Genomic DNA, 25,227 nt, shown 5'->3' on the forward strand with positions numbered 1-25,227 from the left:
TGAAACTCAGGCATTAAATTAAGATGCGAAGAGGTCGTACGACCAGCCAAATTGCGATGCAATTGAAACTTAGGATAACAGGGTTATTTAAGCATCCACCCTCATCAACCTCTGGCGGCACATGTAATTAATCAATTGCTGTTCATCCACCTCACACTTAGGCGTAAAGGTCCGAAGACTAAACCGCAATGATATTCGCGCAAAATACGAGCCTTGAAAGCTTGAAGAAAGGGTTCGCGGGAGGATAGCCAACCAATTTTATCCAATGCATTTTTAAATAGTTTGGATTGATGCCATTAAAAAAAACGACTTTGAAATTTTTATCCATATCTTATTAGCAATTTTAAGTTCACAATAATCAAGTTAATTAAATATTTGCATATAAAAAAAGAGTCATCTCAACATATTTGTAGCTCACATATCGTATGGAGCATAAATCAATGGATGTAATGAAACATTTTAATAAATATTATAATCTACTCAATGAATCCTGTCACCAGCCACAATTTCTCCTAGTGCACACGAAATTACTTAGTCATATAATGTTGTCACGCTAAAAATCAACGATTGAGTAGAATCAGAGAAGTAAATATATTTCAGGAAAGAGTAATCTCACGGAAAATAACAAAGAGGTGAAAGATGAATTGAATTGTTGAATTTAACGAGCTGAAAATTACTCTCGCCGTAATTCTCGCTAGCAACATTTAGCCGTGGCTTGCAGTTCTGAAAATCAACTGAGTTCGCAAATATTTTATAATATCATGTGTTAAAACTGAGTCGAATGAATGAGAAGCACTGAAGAGTCAAACTGCGCAGAAAATCGTTCAGAAAAAGTTGTCAATATAGGAACCTGTTAAAGTAAATACCGCAGATTTTCATTTTCAACGATAAATAGAGTTTATAAATTTCGATAATAAACTTTTCGACGATCTTTGTCACATTATTTGAGTTACTAATTCCTCCATTTTTAGGCCTTTAATCATGAATGGTGTACAATATAAGTATATTTTCATGAATTGTGTTTCTGGTAAAAGTAAACTTGGGTCGTTTATTTATACAGGAAATTGAGATGCTGGAACATGATTCGGTAGATGGACGAGAAAGGCAACCTTTGACGAAATAATCTCTTCCTCATTCAGTTTATCATTAATGCGTCAAAAATCGACCAAAATTAACAATTAAATGAAATTGTGGAACGAGCCAAGAGTGAGACTGCAATGTCATACACACTCTTTTCGTTAACGCCCTTTCAAAATTTCGCTATGGCATTGCATGCGAATAGGAAATCTAAAACAGAAATACTTTGGTTACAGAAAAATACTTCAACAAATTTGACAGGGAAATGTCCATGGAGAGTGGAACACAAAACTCAACAGTGGGGGTAACTTTAAAGTCTCTCCATTGTGATCAAGGTTAGAAAACGATCAATTTTGATTCACTACATTTTTATTTCCAGAAATTGTAAGACTTTGAGTTCCATTCTTCAGGGCATCCTTCTTAAGCCTGAGCTCCTTTACACTGCGAAGTAATATCTTTAAGACATCATTGGAATTGCCCTTTAATTCACTAAAGGTGTATTTTAATTTTTTTAATGAAAGCAATTTTTTTAATTCTGTGAGAATGTTAATGTAAAAACCGATGAACTTAAATGCAAGCAATTTATATAGTAATTTACCGTTCACACATTATTATCCTCTTTTGTTACTGAAAATGGAATTTACTTCGCAACACGGCATTTTAAGAAAAAATTTCCTAACTTTTGGGGGAACGTTCAATGGTGTGTATCTCTTGGGAGCTGAAGCCATTAGTTTATTTTGCACTGCTAAAGCACCCACGCCATTATACACCGTGCACCTTGAAAGTTCAAAATTTCACTCTTTCATTCTTCAAGCAATTCTTCTTTTGCATTGATTCAATTTAATTACGTAATTATTTCCTTATGGGATCATCAAAATTGCAATTTAAATCTCTAAATTTGTATTATAATTGAAGAATCATTTTTTAAATGTTGTGAAAATGTCATTGTAAAACCCGTTGAATTCTTACATGTAACCAATGATTGTGAAAAATAATTTATATCACTCCTTTCATACGTTATCATCTCCAATAATAACTGATAACAGATTTAAATTCACAAAATATTATCCGAAAACAAAAAGAATTCAAATTTTAGGGCAATATATTATGGTATGAAAAACTTTTAGTTGTAGCCATTAGTTTACGTTGCTTAAGAAACGAAGTCATTATCCACTTGGCACCTTGGAATTTCACAATATCCGTCGAAGTCATTCACAGCAGCGTGAGAAACATCATATTGTACTTTTGTTGGAGTTTTGCTGTCCCAATTAGCACTGTACCTCCCAAAAAAGGTGTCCGTAATCATCTCTCTCAGGCACCACAAACTGTGTTTAAAGCCTCCCTATCGGGCATAAAAGGGCCGACCGCAGGGTGATAAGAGTGCGGTGGGATCTCCGACCCTCGTCCTTGGCATAAAACGGCCGCTCCAACCCTAAACTCAAACATTGGACACATCTCTAGCCCGATCGTAAAAATAAGGCCGGGAGTGATAAGGCCAAGCAATATGGCTGGCATTGACAGGCACCCAACCAGTGCAAACTTCATTGGGAATGCCCGTGTTGGGGGCCAATATCGGAAATTTCGTTCGCGTTTGTCCATTTACCCCGGCAGAGGATTGGGGGAGGAGTAGATTATATCGATCGTACTCCAGGGTGTAATGATAGGCGGAGAGAAGAATGCAGCGGTGATGTTTCCGACGGGTAACGATCAAATTCATCGTTCGGAAAACAGGTTTAGGCGTAGTTTATCACGTACTGACTGAATGGTTTAAAAGTTCCATACGTTAATTATTCGAGCATCGTTAAAACTGAATGATCAATCCCTGAGGTAAGACGCAGAAGACGTTTTTTCGATGATAATAATTGGTTAAAATTAGGGAATTTTTCTTCCAAAGACGTACGATAATTACACGGTGATGATAGTACAAGCATTTTATACCTAATAAGTTTTCCTGGATATACACAATTACTTACACCACTTCTTTATATAAGAGCGCGACCTGGGTTTCAATGAATAATCATCATCATCAGGCGCTAATTACGAATTATAAGTAATTATGTATATCCAGGAAAAACTTACAATGGGATACCACAAGGTTAACCAAGAGTTAGTGAATTTTTTCACTTTATACCCATTTACCTGTAAGACCTGAAGAATTGCTTTACGGAGCCGTTACTCACTGTCATAAGGAAAAATTAATTTTTAATAATCTGCAAACTGAAATGGCTATCATAAAAATTACTAAGTATCTCACAAAATAATAGACACGATTTAATGGAGTAGAAGGCTAAACAATAAAGTGGAGTACAATTAGGTGGTAAAATTCACCATGGACGTTAAAATATACGCCATATTTTAAATATTGAATTATATGCGATTCTTTTGGATTTTTATGTTTGCCAAGGAAAACATAAACAGAAATCGAAAAATATCCATGACATGGAACATGATTTGACATACTACCCGACGAGGGTCTCCGACCCGTACTACCAAGATTAGTAGGTGGAGGCTTAACCCCGCAACCATCGTGGTTGGATTAATAAAATCTGCTCAGTGCTCAAAAGGCAATTTTCCAGTAGAATCTCATCGATGGGTTGCCAACCAAAGTATGTTCAAATTACATCTTAAACCCTTGAACAATGAATTTCCAACATTTCGGCTATAGTTCAATAAATATTTATGTGGAAAATGCAAAGTGTTTCACTTGATATCTCATAATGGATCTCCACAAAGTATCTGCCTCATCCATTCAATGTATTAGCTATACGAAAACGCTCATCTTCCAAAATTCATATTTTCTCTGTAGCCGTTTAACGGGGTAATTACCTACCTTCCAGCAATGACAACCTTGGTGGTCAAGCTTGATAGATGTGGATTCTACATCGACATTCAACTGATTTTGGGTGAACAGTTTTCATCTTCTTTATCCAAATATTGTTAATGCAATGACTTATTCGCGCGCCATTATGCTCTAGTTATGTTTTCGGTAGAATTCACAAATTGTACAACGTATGAGCAACATTTGTAGCTATAACGTTCCTTCAAGTGGGTGGAAGATGTTGGAAGTTATGTATCGAAGGCGCACATAGTTGCTGGCACGTGCTTTACAAATTACGATAATTTTATATGCAGAATAGATGAACCAATGCAAACGTAAGTTTTTTTTAGATAATATTAGATTATAATTGACTTGTAAATAGAAAAAGACTTTAAATCTAATTTAACATCGTTCCTTTCATATAAAACGTGAAATATATATTTATGGAAATAAGAAAACTCAAGTAGGCAGCCAAAAGACAAATTGAGGGCATTTAAAGAAAAACTGTCCCAACAGATCACACTCGCTGACATATTTCTAGAAATACCCTATCTTAAATTTAATGAGTGTTCTGCAAACCTTTTTCAATGCATACTTACTTTCCGTGAATGTGTAGATGGCCTTGAAACCCCTTGCGTAGCGCGACGAATAGAGACCTCGGAATTCTAGTACCATACGCGGTCCGTTGGACATCAAAGGCAAGGGAATACTCGAGGCGCAAAAATTATCAATTTTCTCCATCCTTCCGTCGATCTGCACATAGGCCATCAGTGAGTCTATGGTCTCACAGCTGGAATGGAAATGGTAACACCGTGATCAAAGTATAACATAGTATGCACACAGCAAATAACAAATGGAGGAGGAGGTGAAATAAAATTTTCCTTTCAAGGAGAATAACACCCCTTATTTTGTGAAAAAGGTAGTCTTTTCTAATTTGAAGCAGTGTCTAAAGAATATCATTGTAATGACTGATTATGAAAATTCCCTCTTCCTCTAAAACTTTAAAATATGCTGGATATTTTGGAGTTAAACAGTAAATTTTGATAAATTTTATTGGATTTTCGGAGCAAAAAACTAGATTAAAATTAAATAAAAAAATGAGAGGGGAGGTTTTAAGTTGAATAATCATAAATTTCACCAAGGCATGTTTCCACTACGAATATTAACACTGGGGTAATTCTGCACCCATAAAATCAAAGCCCAAGAAAAAGCAAAGGGAATCCCTATTAATATCCATAAATTTATCGGTTACATTAGCTCTTTCAAAGTGGGATTGAAATTGCAGCCATTGAAGCAATTTTAAAATGAATACCTCGAAATAAAATAGCCATTTGTTCGAAGGCATCAAAAAGTTGGAATACTCAAATTATAATCTGATGTATGCCAGTACACAACACTTGTAGGAAAGAGAAAATGTAATGGAAAAACTATTTTTCAAAGAATTATTTTGCAGATATACCATTTTATCAGCAGGAGATTTAGCATGCAATTGGAAAGTCTGTGGGATTCACTTCATTGAATTTAGTCAAATCATACGTGCAAACATCAATTAGAAAACCAGTAAAATGTATTTTGTAACTATTTTTCTGCCTGAAGAAATGGGATAATTGGAATTTCGAGAAAAATCATGAGCGTGTCAGTCAGCAAAGGTAAGTATAAAGGGATCTTATCATGACCTATCATTTAATAAGTTATGTGAATGAATAGCAAAATCCCTAAAATTTCAACAATACGTCATTCTGGTTTATATCTGAAAATGAACAAATTATGTAAAATCTGTTAATATATTTAATTCAACTGCATTGATATGCTGGTTACTACAGTATTAATTATTAAGTCATAATGGGTATTATTTTAATTCATGAAGCGCACTCGCAAAAGCATCATCAAAATTAGTTTTATAAGGAAAACTCTTGTGGTTATAAATATAAACAAGAATCGGATAAAGAATGCATAAACACTGGTTGATAATTTTCTTAGTCACCTTAACAATATTTGCTTACATTAACTGTATTTATTGTCATATCATGTTGAGCAGTTCTATAAAATGAAAATATAAAAAGCACTGACTCTTTTATATTGGAGAGAGTGGTTTTGACGTTTCTGAACTTAACCATGAAGAACATTTTTCTTAACTATCTTATCTCCGAAAAGAGTACCACCTGTATCTTCATACTTAAGCATCTCACACATTTTTGGAAACTTTACAGGTTTGAGAACAAGGGCTTAGTCTCTTTTTCTTTGACGTTTACAGTTTACCATGCCCAGCAGTAAACGGAGTAGAGGAGATTGAGGGCAAGAATGTCTACATGCTTAACCTAGAATATGAACTCAAGCAATACCAAATTTCTCGCCATAAATATGGCCAAAGAACCACTATGATATTCGTTGTGAAATTGAAAGCTCATATTTTCGATGTAATCAATGAAAGCTTATGAATGAAATTTCACTGATTCAGAAAAATTCTGAATAAAGATTTTATGGAGTAATTGCTTCAGAAAACATCTTTTGGGCGGCTACCTTCAAGGATCACGAGGAGGTATGATAGACAAGATGGATCACGACTATGGAAAGGTTAGCATTGCCTCTCAAGCTCAATTTGGATCGAAGCTTCTCTAACCAGTTGTGGGGATGATTGGGAATTCGTGGGTTTGGACCAGTGCCTGTCAATTCAAGTGACGCTAAGTCAATTATTGGCTGATTGCTCGAGCAAACGTCGTTTGTTTGGCCACTGTCCATCATGTGTCGAGACAATTGAATCCCGAGGGGTTGTGCATCACCAACCCCGGACTCGTTCTCCTATTAATCATCCGCAAAAAGCGGTTGGTGAATATTACCTAGGTATTTTTTGTGAGGATAATGACAGAACTCCTGTAAAGTTAAATTGATTGAGTGCTTGATTGCCAGTCGCGTGCCTCTGGGTGCAAATTCTTTCAAACGTTGGACTGAAGTCCAAAAGTGGCAATGTCATGTTTTTAATGTTTTAGGGGCATTTGCTTCATCTCAGAATCCACCAACTGGTCAAAATTGGCAGGTGACTTAAACCATGAAATAACGATGTTAGACTAGAACAAACACCAGCTCTTATATTTGAAAATAATCATCGAATACTTCCGCATACGTGAACACTAATTTCAAGGCTGAGGGCTAACTCTGAAATATATTGACCTAAAAGTTTCATCAAATAGCATGGCCAAACATTCAAACTTTTTTGTATACTCACTTACGTGTGTAGTCTGTGACTCTTATATTCACTTGCATATTGTACGGCGTGTAAGTAAGCCGTGATGCTTTCTTCGCCAAATATAGATAAACAAAAATCGATTTATAGATAATTTCAGTTTAAAAAACGAGAAATATTCATCCACTGGATATTTAAATAGAAAATATACTTAAGTAGAGAATTTACTGCACAAAAGATTTAATTCTCTCTCATTAAACTAATATTTGTGATTTTAATGGATTTTAATATTTCATTGATAAAAGAAAGAATACCATTATATTAAGGTAGGCTTGGTGTTAAAATATACGTTATGCATCTGGTGACAATCGACTCAGTTTTATCGATACGGGTGACTCATGCACCTCAAAATTTAACTTGCCTTTGTTACGAATAATGACTCTCAATAACAACGTATAACATGTTATAGGCCTTAAAGCTGATTTCTTGATACAACCTCTTTGCAGAAGCATTGCCTATTATATAGTTCTAAAATTTGGTTAATTCCACGATGTGCACTTGTTAATCATACAGAGACGATGACATTTAATATTTCCGCGTGACCGTAAGAGTACATCCAATCATTATACGAGTAGATGCTTTTGTAATACTAATGCACGTTCGGTTTTGTAAAGCATCACGAGCGAGGAATGTGAGACTTATGATAAAAGTGGGCGGTGAAAAACTTTAGCAGGTTGAGCAGTTCAACTATTTAGGCAGTACGTTAGAGGAAAACGGATACAGTAGTAAGGACATAAGGAAGAGAATTGCATTAGCAAAGGAGGCGTTCATGAACAGGAAGGAGCTTCAGAGAGGATCGTTATGTAAGAGTTTAAAGAAAAGGTAAGTGAAGAGTTTGATCTGGAGTTTAGCGCTCTACGGTGCGGAAACGTGGACATTGAGGAAAGATGACGATAGAAGATTGGAGGCATTCGAGATGTGGGTATGGAGAAGAATGGAGAGGGTGAAATGGACGGAGAGGAAAAGGAACGTCGAAGAGGTGGATATGGCTGGCGAGGAGAAGCAGCTTTTAGATGAGGTACGGGGGAGACGGAATGTATGGATGGAGCGAATACTTAGCGGGAAGGGGATGTTGAAAATGGTGTTAGAGGGAAAAATGTTAGGGAAACGAGGGAGGGGACGGAAAAGAATAGGATTTTTAGATAGATTGAAAGGGAGTAGGTCTCACAGTGAATTGAAGAAGGTAGCTATGGAAGGAAAGGGAGGCTCCCAGATCACTTCTTCAGTACTCCATGGGAACCTACCTTAATCGGTAGAATACTGTAATAATAATAATAATAATAATGTACGTTCGATAAAGTTGAAAAAAATAAGTGTAATTAAATTGAAACAACGAAAGTTAGAGTGCTTCCTTACTCTTTTGGGTCATCTTGAGGATGGTAGAGGTTGAAGTCGGTGAAGACCACCTGAATCCTCTCCTTCCCGCGTCCTTGGAAGTCGAAGCGACACTGGCTCCTGGAGGGATATGGATTGGGATACTCTGGAGATGAGATTGTGCCATTCTTGGAAATGTCACTCGAAAACACATGGTTGCAGTTAGTTGCTGAAATAAAAGAGAGAAGATTCAAATCAAACGAGTACATGAGGCAAATGGGAATTACATATAAATATTGAATAAATGAAAAGGTTTGTCTGACAGAGAGACGTGTATGTGAGGGAAAAAGGCATATTTTACATGGACTAAGGTGGTTATTATTATCATTTCCAAATGAGATGGACCACATTCGAAAAGCTTTTAGACTCTTAAATGAATCGTTAAATTAGTCATCCCTTGTTAATGACCTGAAAGGGTCGAAACTGACCGAGTCTATTAATAAAACTGAGAGGAATACAAAAAAGTTTACAACTTAATATATCACGTCTCGATTCGACAAAGTAACCTCGCAAATAATTGATTTCAAATTCGTATCTTTTCAATGAAATTCTTCGTAATTGTAAATGCTGCATTGCATAATATCTCTGGGAATGGATGGGAATCTCTGTCGGACCGTAGATTGAAAAGTAGACTAAACCTTTTAGATTAATTCAGGAGCAGTGTCTTTTCTAACGGATATATCATGTCTTACGGACGCCAACATACTACGGAATATCAGATCATATAAATAAAATAATAGAGATAGACTGTAGAACAGACAGATTCAGAATGTCTTTTTTTCCACGATCAATAAGAGATTATAACGGCAGCGATAGAACTCATAAATAGTTTGCATGACTTGTAGTGTAGCCAACTAACCCATGTAAAACTTAATGCAGGTTTCTTAATTTTATTTTTATTTCTAACAGCATATGGAAGTATAATTTGCTAGTATACGTAACGTTTTTTTGGACCGTGTGGTGTGCATGTGGGAGTCCAATTGCATGCTGCATACTGGAGATTGATCACCCCCTGCCAAACTGGCTCGCAAGGTATTATGTAGATGTAGATAGAAAAGAAGTGAATCGTTCTGCACTCATTGCACGGATATTTTTGAAAACCGATTAAAATGCGATCGATGTGGCAACAGAAATCAATGGGATGGAATGTGGATTCTATGTAGTCGCTCTGAGCGACACGACGGAAATGAACCGTTCCCGCGGAAGTGAGACCTTAACGTGAACGATTTCTCGCGCGCCGTGGGTGGCCACTCATTGAACTTCCGAACCATACCCGTGTTTTTAGCTAAATCTCGTCATCTGAATGTGGACCCAAATTCGGAAACACAAAATGACGCCCTCGGCCGGGAAACATTGTAGACTCAAACGGTTCCTGCTATGATTCGTATCTCTGTGAGAACCTACTGAAAAAGAGGGTACGATTCTCTAACCACACTCTAATAAGGTAGAAATGATAGAAAAAGAAAGATTCATTGTCAAACGGATAAGAATGGGATTTTTTCCAAGGAAAATAACTCACTCAGTGATTAAACCCAAAATCTTGTCATGGATACTTGAAGGATTAGTTGATAGCAGGGATGGCATGTGGAACGAAACGAAATTGTTTCGTTTCGACCCGGAAGGAAACGAAAATACGAGACCTAGGTATAGTGTCGTTCCCGCATGGAATTAAAATCACCAAGTTTCGACCCACGAAAAAACTTTACTCCTGGGAACGAAACTAAGTTAATCGATACCCTGCTACTCATAGTTAAGTTTTGATCCCAGACGTTGAGTGGAGGGGGAAAAGAGAGAATAGTTTCGATCCATTTCATGACAGAATGTAGATACGTTAAAGCATTTAGCTTTGTCATATGACAAACGAATACTGCGTTGCGCATTATGAGCGGTAAAGTGCCCCATGCATCTAGACACGTTAGGACGAACCTCCACCACATTCAATCATACTTCGTTCTCGGTGTGTGAGTCGAAACTAAAATGTTCGAAGGTGAAGCACGTGGTTACTCCTGTGCGAAACATTATTTGTGTTTTCTTTCCTCCAAGCTCAGTTTCCGAAGTAGCTTTAACTCTCATTTCACTTCGACCCTTAGTTTAGCTCCCCGAGTTTTATCATCTTTCGTTTCGTGCCCACATTATTCTCAAGGGAACGAAAATATTGTAATTGCACTGGTTTTGACTTTCGCTTAGTTTAGATTGCCATCCCTGGTTGATATTTGAAGTGATTAGGTTGTGAATTTGCGACTTAAGTATTTTATGCTTCATCAAGTTTCATTAAGATGTTGCACTATTAATTTTAAGCTTTTCCATATTTTGTTTTCCACAACCAATTACATAGAAAAGTAATCCTTAATTTATTAAAAAAAGAGAGAAATGGATATTTTCATATCTAGCAACGGTGTTGGTTTTCATACTACCACCCAATCAATGCATGTACGTGCCAACTTTCAAGACGCGTCATCATTGACATGGTGCATTATTGAGTATTGCAGAATAAGCGTAAGTAACTTATTATGACTTCATCTTTCAAATTCACAGAGTTAACTTCTATACAGCTACGAAGGTATCTCTGAACTGACTGCTTTCTGGCAATTTAGCTAACTAAGCAGAATGTGATATGGACAAATATAATAAAGCATTCGTAAAATAAATAAAGTATTTATGGTATTATTTTCTAAATTAAAATTAATTCCGCAATCCGATAAACTGAAAATAACCAAAATGGCTCATTTGGTCGTATTCATAGGTACAAAAGTTCCGCCCTTCAAGTGATAGGTCAGCCTGGGCTAAATTACCGGCGCATAAAAATCACATTTTAGGATAGATGGGCCAATCCCTTTCCCTAGGCCAGCTATCTCTCACATTGAAGATTTTCTTTTAGGGTGCTTGAAACTTTCGACTGGGATTTGAACCCGGTACCCATTAAGCTACTACGCTCCCCCTCGGCCAATACAGGACCAAAATAAAAATACAAGCAAAGAAAATCGGAATGCTTACTTATTTTTTTCCAAAAAATATGCAATCCTTCAGTAGTGCCTTACAGTACAGTATAGATAGTACCTTAGCACACTCAGACACACATTGTAGTAAATTGTAAGGTTGTATATATATATATAGGTCGGTAATATATATTTTATATAGACGGTAGTATAAGTTGGTACTGAGAAATGGACCACGATCCATTAACAGAAGGTATTTTAAGAGGCAATCCTACCTGCCATTCAATTTTTTATACATTTTTTTACAGCAATTGCAAAGAAGTAAGCCCACAATCCCTTGTCACAAAAACAAAAATGTGGACCTTCATCAACCGTAGCTGATGGGTGAATTCCCAAGAGTCTGGGACGCACTAGAAGAGAATACAAAACCGAAAAAATGAATTTAGTCCATTTGAATTCAATAAAATATCTTCTTTTATACTACTTAACGGACTAGGAAAAATGTTTGATGGAAAAATGGAAAAATTTCAATCTAATTTTTTATTTCCAAATAAATTTTCTTTGAGTATAGACTTTTTAAGGGCTTTTTAATGAGACGTCGTTTTTTTTCAAAAAGTTAGTGCATTCCATACCTCTATATTTTTTACATGAAAAAGCAAGATTTCACCAAAATTCTTGTAACGCCTCTGCAGTCACTTAGCGTGCCAACGCGTGTATTTTATAATACCTAAACCAGGTTTTTCAATTTACTTCAAGAGCGATTTTAGAAAACTTCAGTTGTAATTTATGTTTGTATTCAAAATTATCAGAACTGAAGAGGAATTTTCGAGAGTCCACAAACATATCGACATCGAAAAACACAGTCTCTCAACATTTTTCGCTGTTGCGAGTTTTTTGTACATAAGGTAGATGTTTGTTGCAAATATTTCCCTAAATATTAACTTATAAGCTTCAAGAAATAAGCTACGTTTAAAATAAACGCGGAGGATTATTATTTTGAATTGAAATACTTGCTGGAGTATGGTAACGAAATAATTTCAGGAGTTCAATTTGGTTATTTCGTTGAAGGGCAGCGCACTGCAATATTTCGAAAGCAGTCATTGGCGTTCAGGTGACAGCATTGGCAGCTGCCGAAGCGCCGGCCGTCATCAAGTTCACCCAGTGGAAGATACCCAATAGTATTTTTCGCTGAGAAACATCTCATTTTACATTCAGTGATGACGAGCAAGGAGGATTCAATTAAGGCGAGTGCTGTTTGAAGGAATTAAAATTGAGATCTAAAAAATATGGGTGAAAAAATAGGCTTGGAGTCTACTAAAAGTCGAAAAACTAGTCTTCGCTTGGAGTTTTTATATAAACCATAAATCAGGGAGAAAGTTGTGAAGTAAGTCACTTTTAACAAAATATGGAATTTAAAAAAATCAAAATTATTTAAGAAGTGATACATGAAATTCCAGGTTGATTATTGAGCATTGATTGTGATTTCAGTGCCAAAAAACAGACTTAACCATATAGTGCTGTTAGTTTGTGGCATTTTAAGGGTATTTATAGTTGAAAATTTGGAATAAAACGTGTTTTGGCTTGGAGTTCGTATAAAAACCATAAATAGTCTGCCAGGGTGAAAGTTTTAAAGTAAGTCACTTTTAACAAAACACGAAATTTTAAGCAACCCAAGTATTTAAGGACTATGTGGAATACGTGATTTGATTGCCAGAAAACGAAGTTTGGGAGTCACCCGGAAACAGCAATTTTAAGATTCCAAGTGAAGGAATTTAATCGATGATTTATCTCAAGGGCTGCATAAAGAGATATAGAAGAGAAGAGCGTGATAAAATGCGAAATGCATAATCATGGTGTGCTCATAGTTTGCTATCAAGATTTTCAGTTTTCATCCAAAAATACACAGGAAGTGTGGAATTAACCCACAGTGAGTGCACGTAAAGAGAGAAATATATATTTAAAAAATTGTGCACTATTTTGGAGAAATGAATGTGAAATTACAATTAATTATTCATGAATTAACCTAAGCTGTATGGATTATGCCTTGACTCTTGAAGATAATATTGAGTACCGAAATACGCATCAATAAGGAAACCATACATTAGATTTACTTTTTAAAGATGAAAACTAGTTTATATTGATTTCATGATGTATTTATCTCTTAGTACCATACCGATTTAAAATGGCTTATACTTCTCTAACCCAATTTACGTATTTTCATTTTAAGAATTTAACATTTTCTCCTAACAAAATTTTCCTTACTTTCGGGTTTTGTGGTAAGTAAAATGTTCATTTGCAGTAAACATTTACTCCTGACAAAAATTTTCTTACATTCGGCTATTTTGGAATGTAAAATGTATAAGATAGGATTGTTTATAGCTAATAAAATCGTAGAAAATATATCTCCGACCAAAATATCTCGGGATATCGCACATTTTTTTTCTCTTTAGCACCTACATGTGGAGCAAGCTAAAATTGACCGGCGAAGAAGATGCTGCCACACGAGGGTTTTTGACGGATGAGCGGAAAATGTTTTTGCCGGTCAGTCGTACTTTTTGCGGGGTCGGATCGATCTGCTCTTTGGCGATCCTTCATACACACTCGCACGCCTGCAATTCCCAAACTCCACCTCGTCGTTTCATCATCCCGAAGATCCGCGTGTCCAAAGGGCCGGCAAAAAATAGCAAAAAGTTTGTGTGCTCTTCTATAAACCTATCTGCAAGCAACACTGACCCCTAAACTGCAGGTTAGCTCAATTGGCTCAGTATCTAAATGAAGAATTTTGGGTAAAGAAGGCCAGGAAAAATTGCTCGTCTTCAGCAGCATACGAACTGGAATTTTCGTGTTCACGTCAAGTTCCTAAACCTTTACGAAATATAAACAATTGAATATAGTTCGGTCCACTGGAATTATTTACGATGGAAGAAACGAATAGTTTTTGTGACTTTCCTCACATTAACAAAGCCTGGGTCGATTCATGCTCATTGGGGTGTAGATCTTTACTATAGAAATGTCCTTATTTACTCATATTTGAGTAAGTTGATTATCAACTTGATAATCTTACTCTTGAGTAGATTTTTGAGCATAGAAGGCTAGGAAAATTCATTCGCCTTCGGCAGCATATGAACTAGAATCTTTTATGTTCACGTAAACTTCCTAAAACTGGATGGAATATAAAGAATTGAAACAGCTTTTGTCCAGTGGAATTTTTCAATTCTGATGTTTGAAGAAAAACGCTTCTTTAGCAATTTTCCACGCATTTATAAAACCTGTGTTGGTGAATTTTCATTGAAGTGAGGGAAATTACCAAAAAAGAGTTTTCTTCCCTCATTTCGATAACTGAATAGAGAACTGCGCGAATTAAAAGGTCTTGGTTCGATGCTGGATCAAGGTTAGTTTTCCCGCTGTTTGCATGAATTTAAATGGAGAGTAAAGAACAAAAGAAATGTTTGCGAAAGTAATCAGACCTTAGGCCAGGAGTCGTGAAGAGCGAACTCAGCCATGGAGTGAGGTACAATTCATGTTTGTATGACAATATATCGGAGCAGGGCAAAAAGGCTTTCAATTGAGCCCATAAACTTTCAATTGAGCAGATTTCGATGGAGTGCATGTAAACTACATCGTTGCGAGTGTTCCCAAAGATCGTAGTAGCACAAAAGGGGTTGCGCATAGTTTAAATGACCGTGCCATGAATACTGGGCAATCATGCGCAAATAGCTCTATCACCCTACAATTCGAAATTATTTAATTCATGAATGAGTAGTTTGGAATGATGGTTGGTTTCGCAATAAGAATGAACGATCAATTATGTACATTTACCTCGTAATAGTTGTCCTAAAAGAGCAATTGCAATAAGTTGTATGAAATGTGTACCAGCAAAATGAATTCATTTTAAACTCTTTGCTGTGAAGAATTCAGTTTTGCATAAAATGTTATACACTACTGGCTTTTGAGCGAGAATTTAATTGGAAACACGAATTCGTCTTTACGGCTAAAGATGGGATTTCAGATTCCCACATAATAAGTTGCAATCAATTATTAGTAGTCAATTTGGTGGGTTGGCTAATGTACGCAAAGATGAGTTTCCATTGTGGTGACTTCATTCTGACAGATATTTCAGGCGAGAAAGAAAAGTAGCTTACGGCGCTTTCATCGAAGGTTGCTGTACTGAGCCCAAACAAGCCAAATTAAAGTCCCCGACCATACAACCTTGTTAACACTCACTAACCTATCATCTAAAATACACGGAAAATAGTTGTAAAAACTCACACCCGGATTGCGGTATTTATTTATTACAATGCTATAAAAAACAACACATATTGACCATTATACACCGGAATTTTCAAAAAATTTAAGAATTGCACGTTCACAAACAAACATCCTACCCAGGGGCAAGACAAACAAGCTACCCAGGGGGCAGGGGTAACCTACCCAGCCGGGACTCGAAGCTGCGACCTCTTGATTCGCAATCGAGAACTTTACCCCACTGCCACCAAGGCCGGCCTCGGTATTCATAATTCAAAAAAATATCCCACCGCACTAACCGTATATTATCACCTAAATAACACTATCATAACTGTTATTAATCCCAGATCCCGTCGGAAAAGAAGAAACCAAAAACATGTGAGCATCCTCATCTTCCACACGCTACTTTCGCAAAAGCATCCGCGGCATAATTATGACCAGCGTCATCCTGAACCTTTTTTTTAAAAACCGGTGACTCAAAAGAGGGACTGGCGCATTATCTAGGTTACCATCAGCCGGGTCGCGAGTTCGTGAAGAGGGACGCTGAATCATGGGTCGCGGACATCCAGCAGAAGCACGGGGAAGCCCACTCGTTTCTTCGACCGTGAGGGACCGGCACAGTGCGAGACCCCAGTTTTTACACGGCCCGTAATCCATAAAGGAGAAGTGCCATAGTTGGCTGCATTGAGTGGAAGGACCCAAGCAAGGCTTACCGTTTCAAATGGACGGGTCCCTATTGAAGGAGGAGCAAAACGCAAGATGAATTTCAACGAGGCAGTGCACGGACTAGATACGGCAGACGACTGCAGTCCTCTCTCTACCTCGGTAAACGTCAGACTTCTTTGAATTAATCCGTGTGTTTAACCTTGCTAACGTTGCTGTGTCAATAAGTACGAAAAAGTCCGTCTTTCAAGCGTAGCGCACGTGCCTTTGGCTCACATATTTGTCATGGATCCAATAAAAAGAGTGTTTCCGTAGAAAATAACCCTGAAGAGAAATAGGGTAATGGAATATTTTTATGCCAAACTACTATGGAAAAGTAAGCAATCGTAATTTCACTTACCTAAACGTTATATTTAATATTGCACAAGTGAAATCAGCCGCATTAGAAGCAAAAATAAATGAAAACAGAAATAGAGGAGAAAGAGTAACCCGTCGGGATGTGAGTAAAATTGAATCATCAACTAAGCATTAAAATAGATCTCAATTTATTGAAACTACTTTCTGCTTTTAGAAATAGACCCACACTAGCTCAAAAATACAGTCTAGCTATTTAAAGTATTTAAAATATTTTCATTCCCACCGAAAAACATGGAGAATTGAGATGTTTTGATATAGCATTACAAATTTGAAGTTGTTTGATTTTGAATAAATCTTATATGTGACCGAGGCAATTTTTCAGCTATTATCTAATATATATCAATACCTAATCACAGAAACACATTTAGGAGCTTTTTACTCTTGCATTGGGATATTTGTCTAAAAATGTACATTTTCTGTTAAAATTTTCAATTTATTTTCAATAGTACTTTTTAATAGAGACATATTAATGCTACATTCCTGATTAAGTATTTCAATGAAAATAATGGGGAATGGGAGTACATGTTATGGTAGAGGGCTGACATTTTCCCTTACTGCATTCCGTGCTCACGTAGGTACGTAAAAAGATACGATTTACTCCTTGTTGATTATAAAATATCCCAATTAAACCCATACAATCCATTGTCACTTCCTTCTAAAATAAACTTAACTCTTAAACTGTGACTTAAAATGTGCTGTGTTTACCTTTTTATACTGGGAATACATTTTAATGATTAACATGAAAACATCCCAGGTTGGGTACACACAGTAAAAGACACAATAAAAGAAAAAAACAACTCACGAAACTAAATTTTCGGTGGAACCTTTCACCATCCTCAGAGTTAGGAAAAAGACTCAATGGTCTACATTTTATTTAATGACTTACATTTTTCTCATTTTACTTACATGGTTTTTAAATCCTGACCACGAGCGTAACAACAATTATGATTTTCATCATACGTTATAAATAAAGACATGACCATTCTGTATGAGAGTGTTTTAGCATCTTCGTACTCACGGAATACCATTTCGCGTAATGGCTTTGTTTTCCCATTGGGAAAAGTAGCACTCAATGATCTGAGTTTGTAATCACCGCTTAACGTCGGTCTCACCCTCGACGGGAGTTAAGAATGAATCTGATATCTCGGTCATGCCAGGGTAGTAGCCATTTCACAGCGTCGTAAAATGTAAGGGTCCATAAGAGTTGTAAGAAAAATGTGGGTCGTAAAATTCAACCAGGAATGAATATGTATAGCAAAAGTTATAGCCAGAAAATTTTCAATTAACTTGGGAATTTTTCATTTTTTGTCCATTATCCTTTCATTTGGGTACAAACCTACATATTAGAATCCGCAAATACATTGGTATCCAATAGCAACATGTCTGCTTCATATGAGGCAGTGAAAGGAAGTTCACATAAATTCCTTTAATTTCTAATTGAAAGCTATTCTTGCTGTAAAAATAACAGTTAAAATCGAAATCGCAAGAAATGTTTTAAAACGATATTGCAGGTGAAATAATATTTAAATCAGCGTCTGACGTCTGACATCAGGGCCCAATGATCTCGTCTGTATTTTATACACACATTATGACAAATAAAGGTCAAACGTAAATATTTCATGTGGCAATTTACAAGATTTGTGTAATAATAACAATGGAAATTGTTGCATCAAGGGGTGACGTTCTAATAGAAAACACATTAGGGCTCAAATGACAGAAGTAATGCGTTAGGTATGTCTTAGCGGGGACGCGTAACGATAAAAAGCCACGCAACCGATTCGCCCACCATATAGGCATAGCTGACGGTCCATCAACTCTGACGTCCTGCGTTGGCTCGAGTCAGGTCAAGTTCTTAAGTGCTTTTGCACTCATCTTCTGCGATATTTTTATGAAGGAAACCCATGAAAGCTGAATGGGCGAGACACGCTCACGAAATTCTTGCAATTTTACGCAAAATCATTGAAAATAGATTAAAAAACGAACGTTGTTGTCCTAAAATTATCATCCTCCAGCTAAGGAGAAAACATTGGGGAAAGTAGCACTGAAATTCTACGAGTAGTAATGAAATTCAATCAATTTCAAACAGGAGCTCTTAACTCTCTTGGATCTGGCTTAGGATGTCCTGAAATCGGCGAAAATGCTCAAAATTTCCCCCAGGCTTATTTGCCATGTGATCACTGAATGCCATCCTATTGGCCATCTTTAAGACTTCAGAGCCTGGGGACGAATGACGCCATTCCTGAGAAATACGTTGCTTTCCGGACGATCGGTTCAGTAGATTTTCTCTATCACCCTCGGGACGCGGAAATTGGTCTTTTTATTCGCAGTCTTCGAGACTAACCATTCCGAGCGTTAGCACCGGCCAAATGAAATTCGACGAAATAGCCATCTCCCAAGTCACGCTCATCGTGTGAGTCCCTTTCCCTCAGGGAAAACGAAATAAACATTCCAGAGAAAAAAGTAAAATGAGAAAGCACTTAAGAAATTGTATTTTTACGTGTAAATGATGAAGGAATGATACATTTACTGTGACGTAAACGACTATTGACGAAACAATGAGGGAAACGTTTTTGGAATTTACACATATTACGAAGATAATAAACGCACTAATCATTAATGATATTCATTCTCTTGGAATTTGATAGGTTTAGGTGTAGGAGTATAAAGAGTGTGAAAGATCATTCAAATCACCTTGTTTTAAAAGCAGATACACTAACGTACCAAGCTTCAATAATGGGAATTACAAATGTAAAAGAGAATATCGCAGAAAACAATTTAGAAAATCTTTATCAAATCCTAGATATCTATTTATGTAAGAGTAAACGTGAGTTATCGATTTGAATTGCAATATGCATAAAAAGCTACAAAAGTGTCATTGTTACCATTGCATAGTGTCAGTGTCAAGGAGCACTAGGTTTTTCATGATCCTTCTGGCCTAGTGATGATTGACATTGCTATGTTGAGTTCATAGTAAAACCTGATCAACCACTGTCATGAAACACCATAAGGGAAATGTTCACGGTGTGGTATTAATCTTTGACAAGAAAGTCCCTGACATGATAAAAGCATTGAGAATTATTTCATCATATAATATAATTGGATTGTGATTAAAATGTCATTGTATGTTTTTCAAGGACATCATGTAAATGAGAGAAATTACGTAAGACTGGACATATAATCTAATGTAAGTTTGTACATGTAAACTCAAATACAATTTCTCTCATTTTAAATCGTAGTCTTTAAAATTATGTTATACACTTGTACGCCTCTATCATTATGAACGAAAATATTGATAATTATATGGTTATTTATGGTTATATAATTCTCAATGTTTTCATCACACTAGGGACATTCATGCCATGGATATTGACCGCAAAGCACATACTGTCTTCAATGAGCTTCATAGCAGTAGTTATTATCCCGGCTAAGAAATGTGGTTTATTCATAGTGAATTGCATACTTGTTGTAAATTACATCACACCCATGCCGCGTGACTGCCCACGAAATTAAATGTTCCAGGTATTAATATGGTAGTGTGTCAAATATTTATCAAAAAGTTCACTAAGCTTTCTAAATTTTCTCTGTTATGAATGGAATTATCCAGAGCATTAGACTTGTTTCCGGAAGATTTTGATTGAATTTCCTATCAAATCTGCATAATAAACTGGCCCTCGTAATCGATGGGACGCATGAAGTACTAAGAAGAATGATCGCATAAAGTACTAAGCATTTAATAAAGGTAGGGTAACGCTTTAACTATTTTTAGGAAAGAGCCACAGAGTTGCCAGCGGCATGCCATTTAATAGTCACCCGCAATTACTCTCAGGGCGCGAAAATTCCACTGGGGAAAAACATTTACCGTGACTCGAGCTTGCGAATTCAGTGAATCTCGGTCCAAGGTATGGATTTTCCCCATTGAATTACGAACTGAAATTCTGAATTGAGTTTTTCATATTTTCCCCATAAATATTCTGATTTTACAGACTTAGTTCCCTTCCTTCCTGGAACTTTACGATCCCAGCTCCAGTCAAATGTACATTAGGTCATTAAGGGGTAGGTCCCGCATAAAATATGAAACTTATGAATTCGGGAGATGCTGGCCAAAGAAAATAATTTTTACCACTTGGAATTTTTGCAGTTTGTCACACACTGAAGATAGAGCTGAGCCCAATGGGATTACATAGAGGAGGCCTTAGTCCGTCACATGTAAGCTTAATAATTCTGCTACATTGTACGCTTCCCAATCGGTTCTCAAAAAGTACATGAAAATTATGTTCGTAGCACGGAGATGAGAGAAGATAAATCCATTTATTCACAATATTGATGATAGTGTATTTGCAAACGCAAGGAATAGGATTGAAAACCAATCATTTCGAAATACTATAATAACGACTGTAAATTTCGGTGAACGGCCATTATTACAACTTATTCCCCTTTGACATTTGGATCACCCTTCCGTCAGTGACCCGATTGGCGACTAGAAAACTTATTTCAACTCGCAGTGGGTGACGATACATTTAGTCACCGAATAGAAACTTCAATTAAATTCGTGCGTTCGTAGCTGCGCTTAGTAAAGAAGAGGGATGAATAGAGCACATTCTGCCAAAGAGTACAATAGGTACCATCAAATTTCAAGGGTATTCCAGAAAATGAGGAAACTCCGCGAGTTTTCCAGGGCATAAAATTTCGCAGAGGACTACCAAGTTATCGAGGTCGTTAGACATTCAATGCAGAGATAGAGAGTGACACAATCAATGGATCCTTGAACCTATCTCCCACGGATGGGAGTGAAATTTGGGCCTTTTTCCCCCCAGTAGGGATGGGGTAACAGGGAGGGGTATGGCAGGTGGTGGGGTTTCACTGTGGAGGATGGGAGTGATAGGGTGATAGGACGCGTGATTGATCGCAAGGAAAGGAATCATACGTCAGATGGATATCCCATAAAAAGATTACCTTCTCTCCTCCCAACAAACTACCCCCTTCCCTCGCTCCAATGATTGATTCCCAGCATTCTACGTCTCCCACTGTGTCAACTTCATCCCCAGCTCTACATCATCAGGCGTACGAATCTAAATTCCTCACGCATCGCTCCCTATTAGCAACGAACGGAATTGTCCCAGGGGAAACGGGCCGCGGAGAGGGATAAAGAAGACCTTTTCCTCTTTAATTCTTCCCACACCAGGCAGTTTTTCCCGGATTTTTTTCCCTTCTCAATCTCCTTCCACTGTGACGTAAAAATATTCTCATGATGAATCATTCGGCTCTGTTCCCCAGTCGACCCACATAATCGGTCGGCCTCCGCATGGCCTTCCTCCCTCGCATCCCGTGCGTTCCCCGCGGGCGAAAAAAAAGACCGTGACGCCATCAAGGGTCATTTTCATTATCATCATTGCCTCTTTTCTCTCATATTTTTGTCCGCGGGAGATAAAAGGCTTATTATCACAGTAATGGAGAAGAGAAATGGAGGAGGCGGCTCACCTAAATCTATATACTACCCCGAAAGCCGCCTGAAAAGGCGTGTGGCAGGGGGTGTTATTTCACTAGCCATCTACATATGAAAAGCCTATGCCGAAACAAAATTACGACTAACATATATTGAAGTCCTTTATGCTTCGGGGGAAAAACGAATCTCATATCTACCCGTTCGGCAAAATATCTCTCTTAATTTATCGCTTCCGTCGGACCTGGAAATATAGTGGGTCTCTATAATGATGCTCTCCGTGTTGCTCATAAAGACATCTATTCTCAATTGTTCAAGAAATCTAAGCCTAACGTGGGTAGGAATATGTACGTGTAAAGAACTCTCAAAAGAAGCGCGGAATATTTGTTCGAAAGCACAACTACGAGATAATGATAAAAAAGGGGTGAAGGTTCAATGCTAAGTTTCCTACTATATCGAGGGCTCAGCAAAGAAGGACCGCTATTTCCTGGAAACAAAGGTTATTTTCTCGTCATAACTCTCTGTACCTCTCTTTCGGATTATTGGATATGTAGTACGATGAGTTTCCAGCTTCACACTTGCCCTTCCGTCGGGCGAAATGGATCTGATAGGCAGCCTGTCCCCTTTTTGCATTTATGCCGACAGATCAGTGGCGGATCATTTATCATAATAAAGCAAAATGATCGCATAATTAACAAAATGGCTTAGCATAATAAAAACACAGATCACATAGAATTCACATTTTTAGCCGTTTATTCCATGAAATTTTTAAATATTAGCTAGGGTGACATTAATTGTTGGTTCAGTTAGCGAAAGACGGAGATACATGTCAAAGTAAGTGATCAGTAAATAGTATAAATATTTACGCCCTTCACATTCAGGATGATTTTCAGCTAATTTAACGGATATCACTGCAATAGAAAAAACTTAAACGCATTTTCAGTAAATAATGACAATTACGCTTCATTAGATTTTGAATTGCAATTATGTCAATTGGCCGATCTGTTTGCTTTTCCATCAAATTACGGTAGAAGTTAAAGCGATCGTCGTCAGAAACACATGTGACATAGCTGTTTTAATTTTTTTAAAAAGGAATTTCAAAATGCTGCGCTGCACGTCACTACACGTCACATCCACTCAACTGATTGTATTTTGCCATTTTTCATAACGTATTGTTGAAAACGCTAGGCAAAATGAAAAAAATAAGGGTGTACAAAATAGACCCTTGTTAACATTTTCCTGCGAATCAAATTTGAGAATTTTACATAAGAGGTATCACAAAAAATTCCAATGTGAAGTATAGGAAATTATCAAAACGGTACAAACATTCTTAGAAAATTTTAAGATAATATCCAAGTTATTAAACAAGCAATGCATCACAAATAGAAACTTCCGGAGCAGGGGCAATAAATTTCTCTCATAATGGATGTATTAGGAGGTTAAATAAAATAAATCAATATTTTAGGGCGTATAAATTAGAATTTGTCAAATGTAATGGTCTAAATATTAAGAGAATAGTCTAGTAAATATTAGTAAAATATGATGGATTGTACATTAACACACTCCATGCGGATGCCTTGAATACAAGGCATCGGTCCCGTTAGCTTTCTCGGCCCGCCATCTGCCTCCGCGTCTTCTACTAGACCCTGCAATTGTGCCCAGCGTCTCAGTGTGTCTTCTCCTGTGACTGGATACAAGTCGTTTGCTTGCAGCAGATTTTTTGCCTTTTTATTATAATATATTTATTATAATTTTATTATAATATTTAATACTTTCTTTATTGATAGTGCAAATTTTAATAATTTTGAACTATGTATGATTGTATACGATTAAGGAAGACATAATATCTGATATTATTGCAAAATATTTTTTCCGCGTGGCGGTGTGTTATGATAAATTTTCTCAGCACTGAGTGTGTTAAGAGTTGTTCTCCATGTTTTCAAGGCTTACAATAATACAATTTAAATGAGGAAATTTCACTTCATTCAATAATGCAGATGAAATATAAAAGTATAAACGCAATGCCTTTAAAGACTAAAAAGACGTGTAGCTTATGGTTCAGTATTACAGGTATCATTTACACTGCAATAATAAGGACTCATTATTTGCGTATAAGAACATGGGTCAAGGGTCAGAATGAAATGCATACTAATTTTTGATTTCGAAGCAGTAATTGTCAGACTACTATAATATGGCTTAAGTATGATTAAGAAATATATAAATTAGAAATTTACATTAGAGGAAATTCACGAGGAAAAATTATGAAATATGAAATATAGATAGTCGAGTGACCTATATCTCTTGATTAGAAAAGATAAGTTTGACGGGAGTACTGCGTGAATTCTTGTTAATGCGGGCCTTGTCTCGTTCGGATCACGGAATTTTACTTTGCATTTCCGATTGAAAATGACTACATCCGGAGAGTTATTGTATCTTTAAAATGATTCGTTCGATGAGTCATCCATTAATCGAGGATGACAACAACGATGACATTACAGAAATGAACAGTTACCGTGGAAGTGAGCCGTTACTCGTGTGCTGTACATCTACATACGTCCGCACGCTCAATAGCCTTGTGGCAGGGAGTGTTTGGACATAAGCCGTTTTTTCCAGACAAATAAAAATAATATGATCTAACGACAGCACGCATAGCCTTTATTATAATCCTTTATTGTTCGGGGAAGAAACGGATTCCCAGGCCCATCATTTCAGTAAAACATCTCTCTTTATTTATCATTTCTGTCGGACCTGAAAATATGGTGGAATTCAAAAATGATGTTCTCCTAGCCTTTTTTAAAGATATCTTTTCTAAATTGCTCGAGGAATCTAAGCCTAGGAACTCAGTCTCTGAAACTCTAGTGGCTCCCAGCCTAAATCGTTCAACATCTGTCAGGTAGGCACTTATTGAAATTCCAGACAACACCCTTTACTTGGCAAAATCTACGACGTCATCCCGAATTGAGCCCGGAAGCACATAACAACCCACCAGATCAGCATATAACACTCCGCGTATTCT

The 25,227-nt window shown here is 36.9% G+C and overlaps 1 protein-coding gene across 1 annotated transcript in view; it reads right to left on the bottom strand.

Annotated features, from left to right (window-relative positions):
* LOC124170947 (suppressor of lurcher protein 1) overlaps positions 1-25,227 on the bottom strand; it is a 1,281,814-nt gene that overhangs the window by 17,252 nt on the left and 1,239,335 nt on the right. Inside the window, exons 9-10 of the mRNA XM_046550025.1 lie at positions 8,493-8,679; positions 4,495-4,685 (exon numbers count right to left, since the gene is read on the bottom strand). Of these exons, the coding sequence (XP_046405981.1) occupies positions 4,495-4,685; positions 8,493-8,679 (378 nt within the window). The remainder of the gene's footprint in view (positions 1-4,494; positions 4,686-8,492; positions 8,680-25,227) is intronic.

This window comes from Ischnura elegans, chromosome X (assembly GCF_921293095.1).
Source record: "Ischnura elegans chromosome X, ioIscEleg1.1, whole genome shotgun sequence".
In the NCBI taxonomy this organism is placed as follows: Eukaryota; Metazoa; Arthropoda; class Insecta; order Odonata; family Coenagrionidae; genus Ischnura; species Ischnura elegans.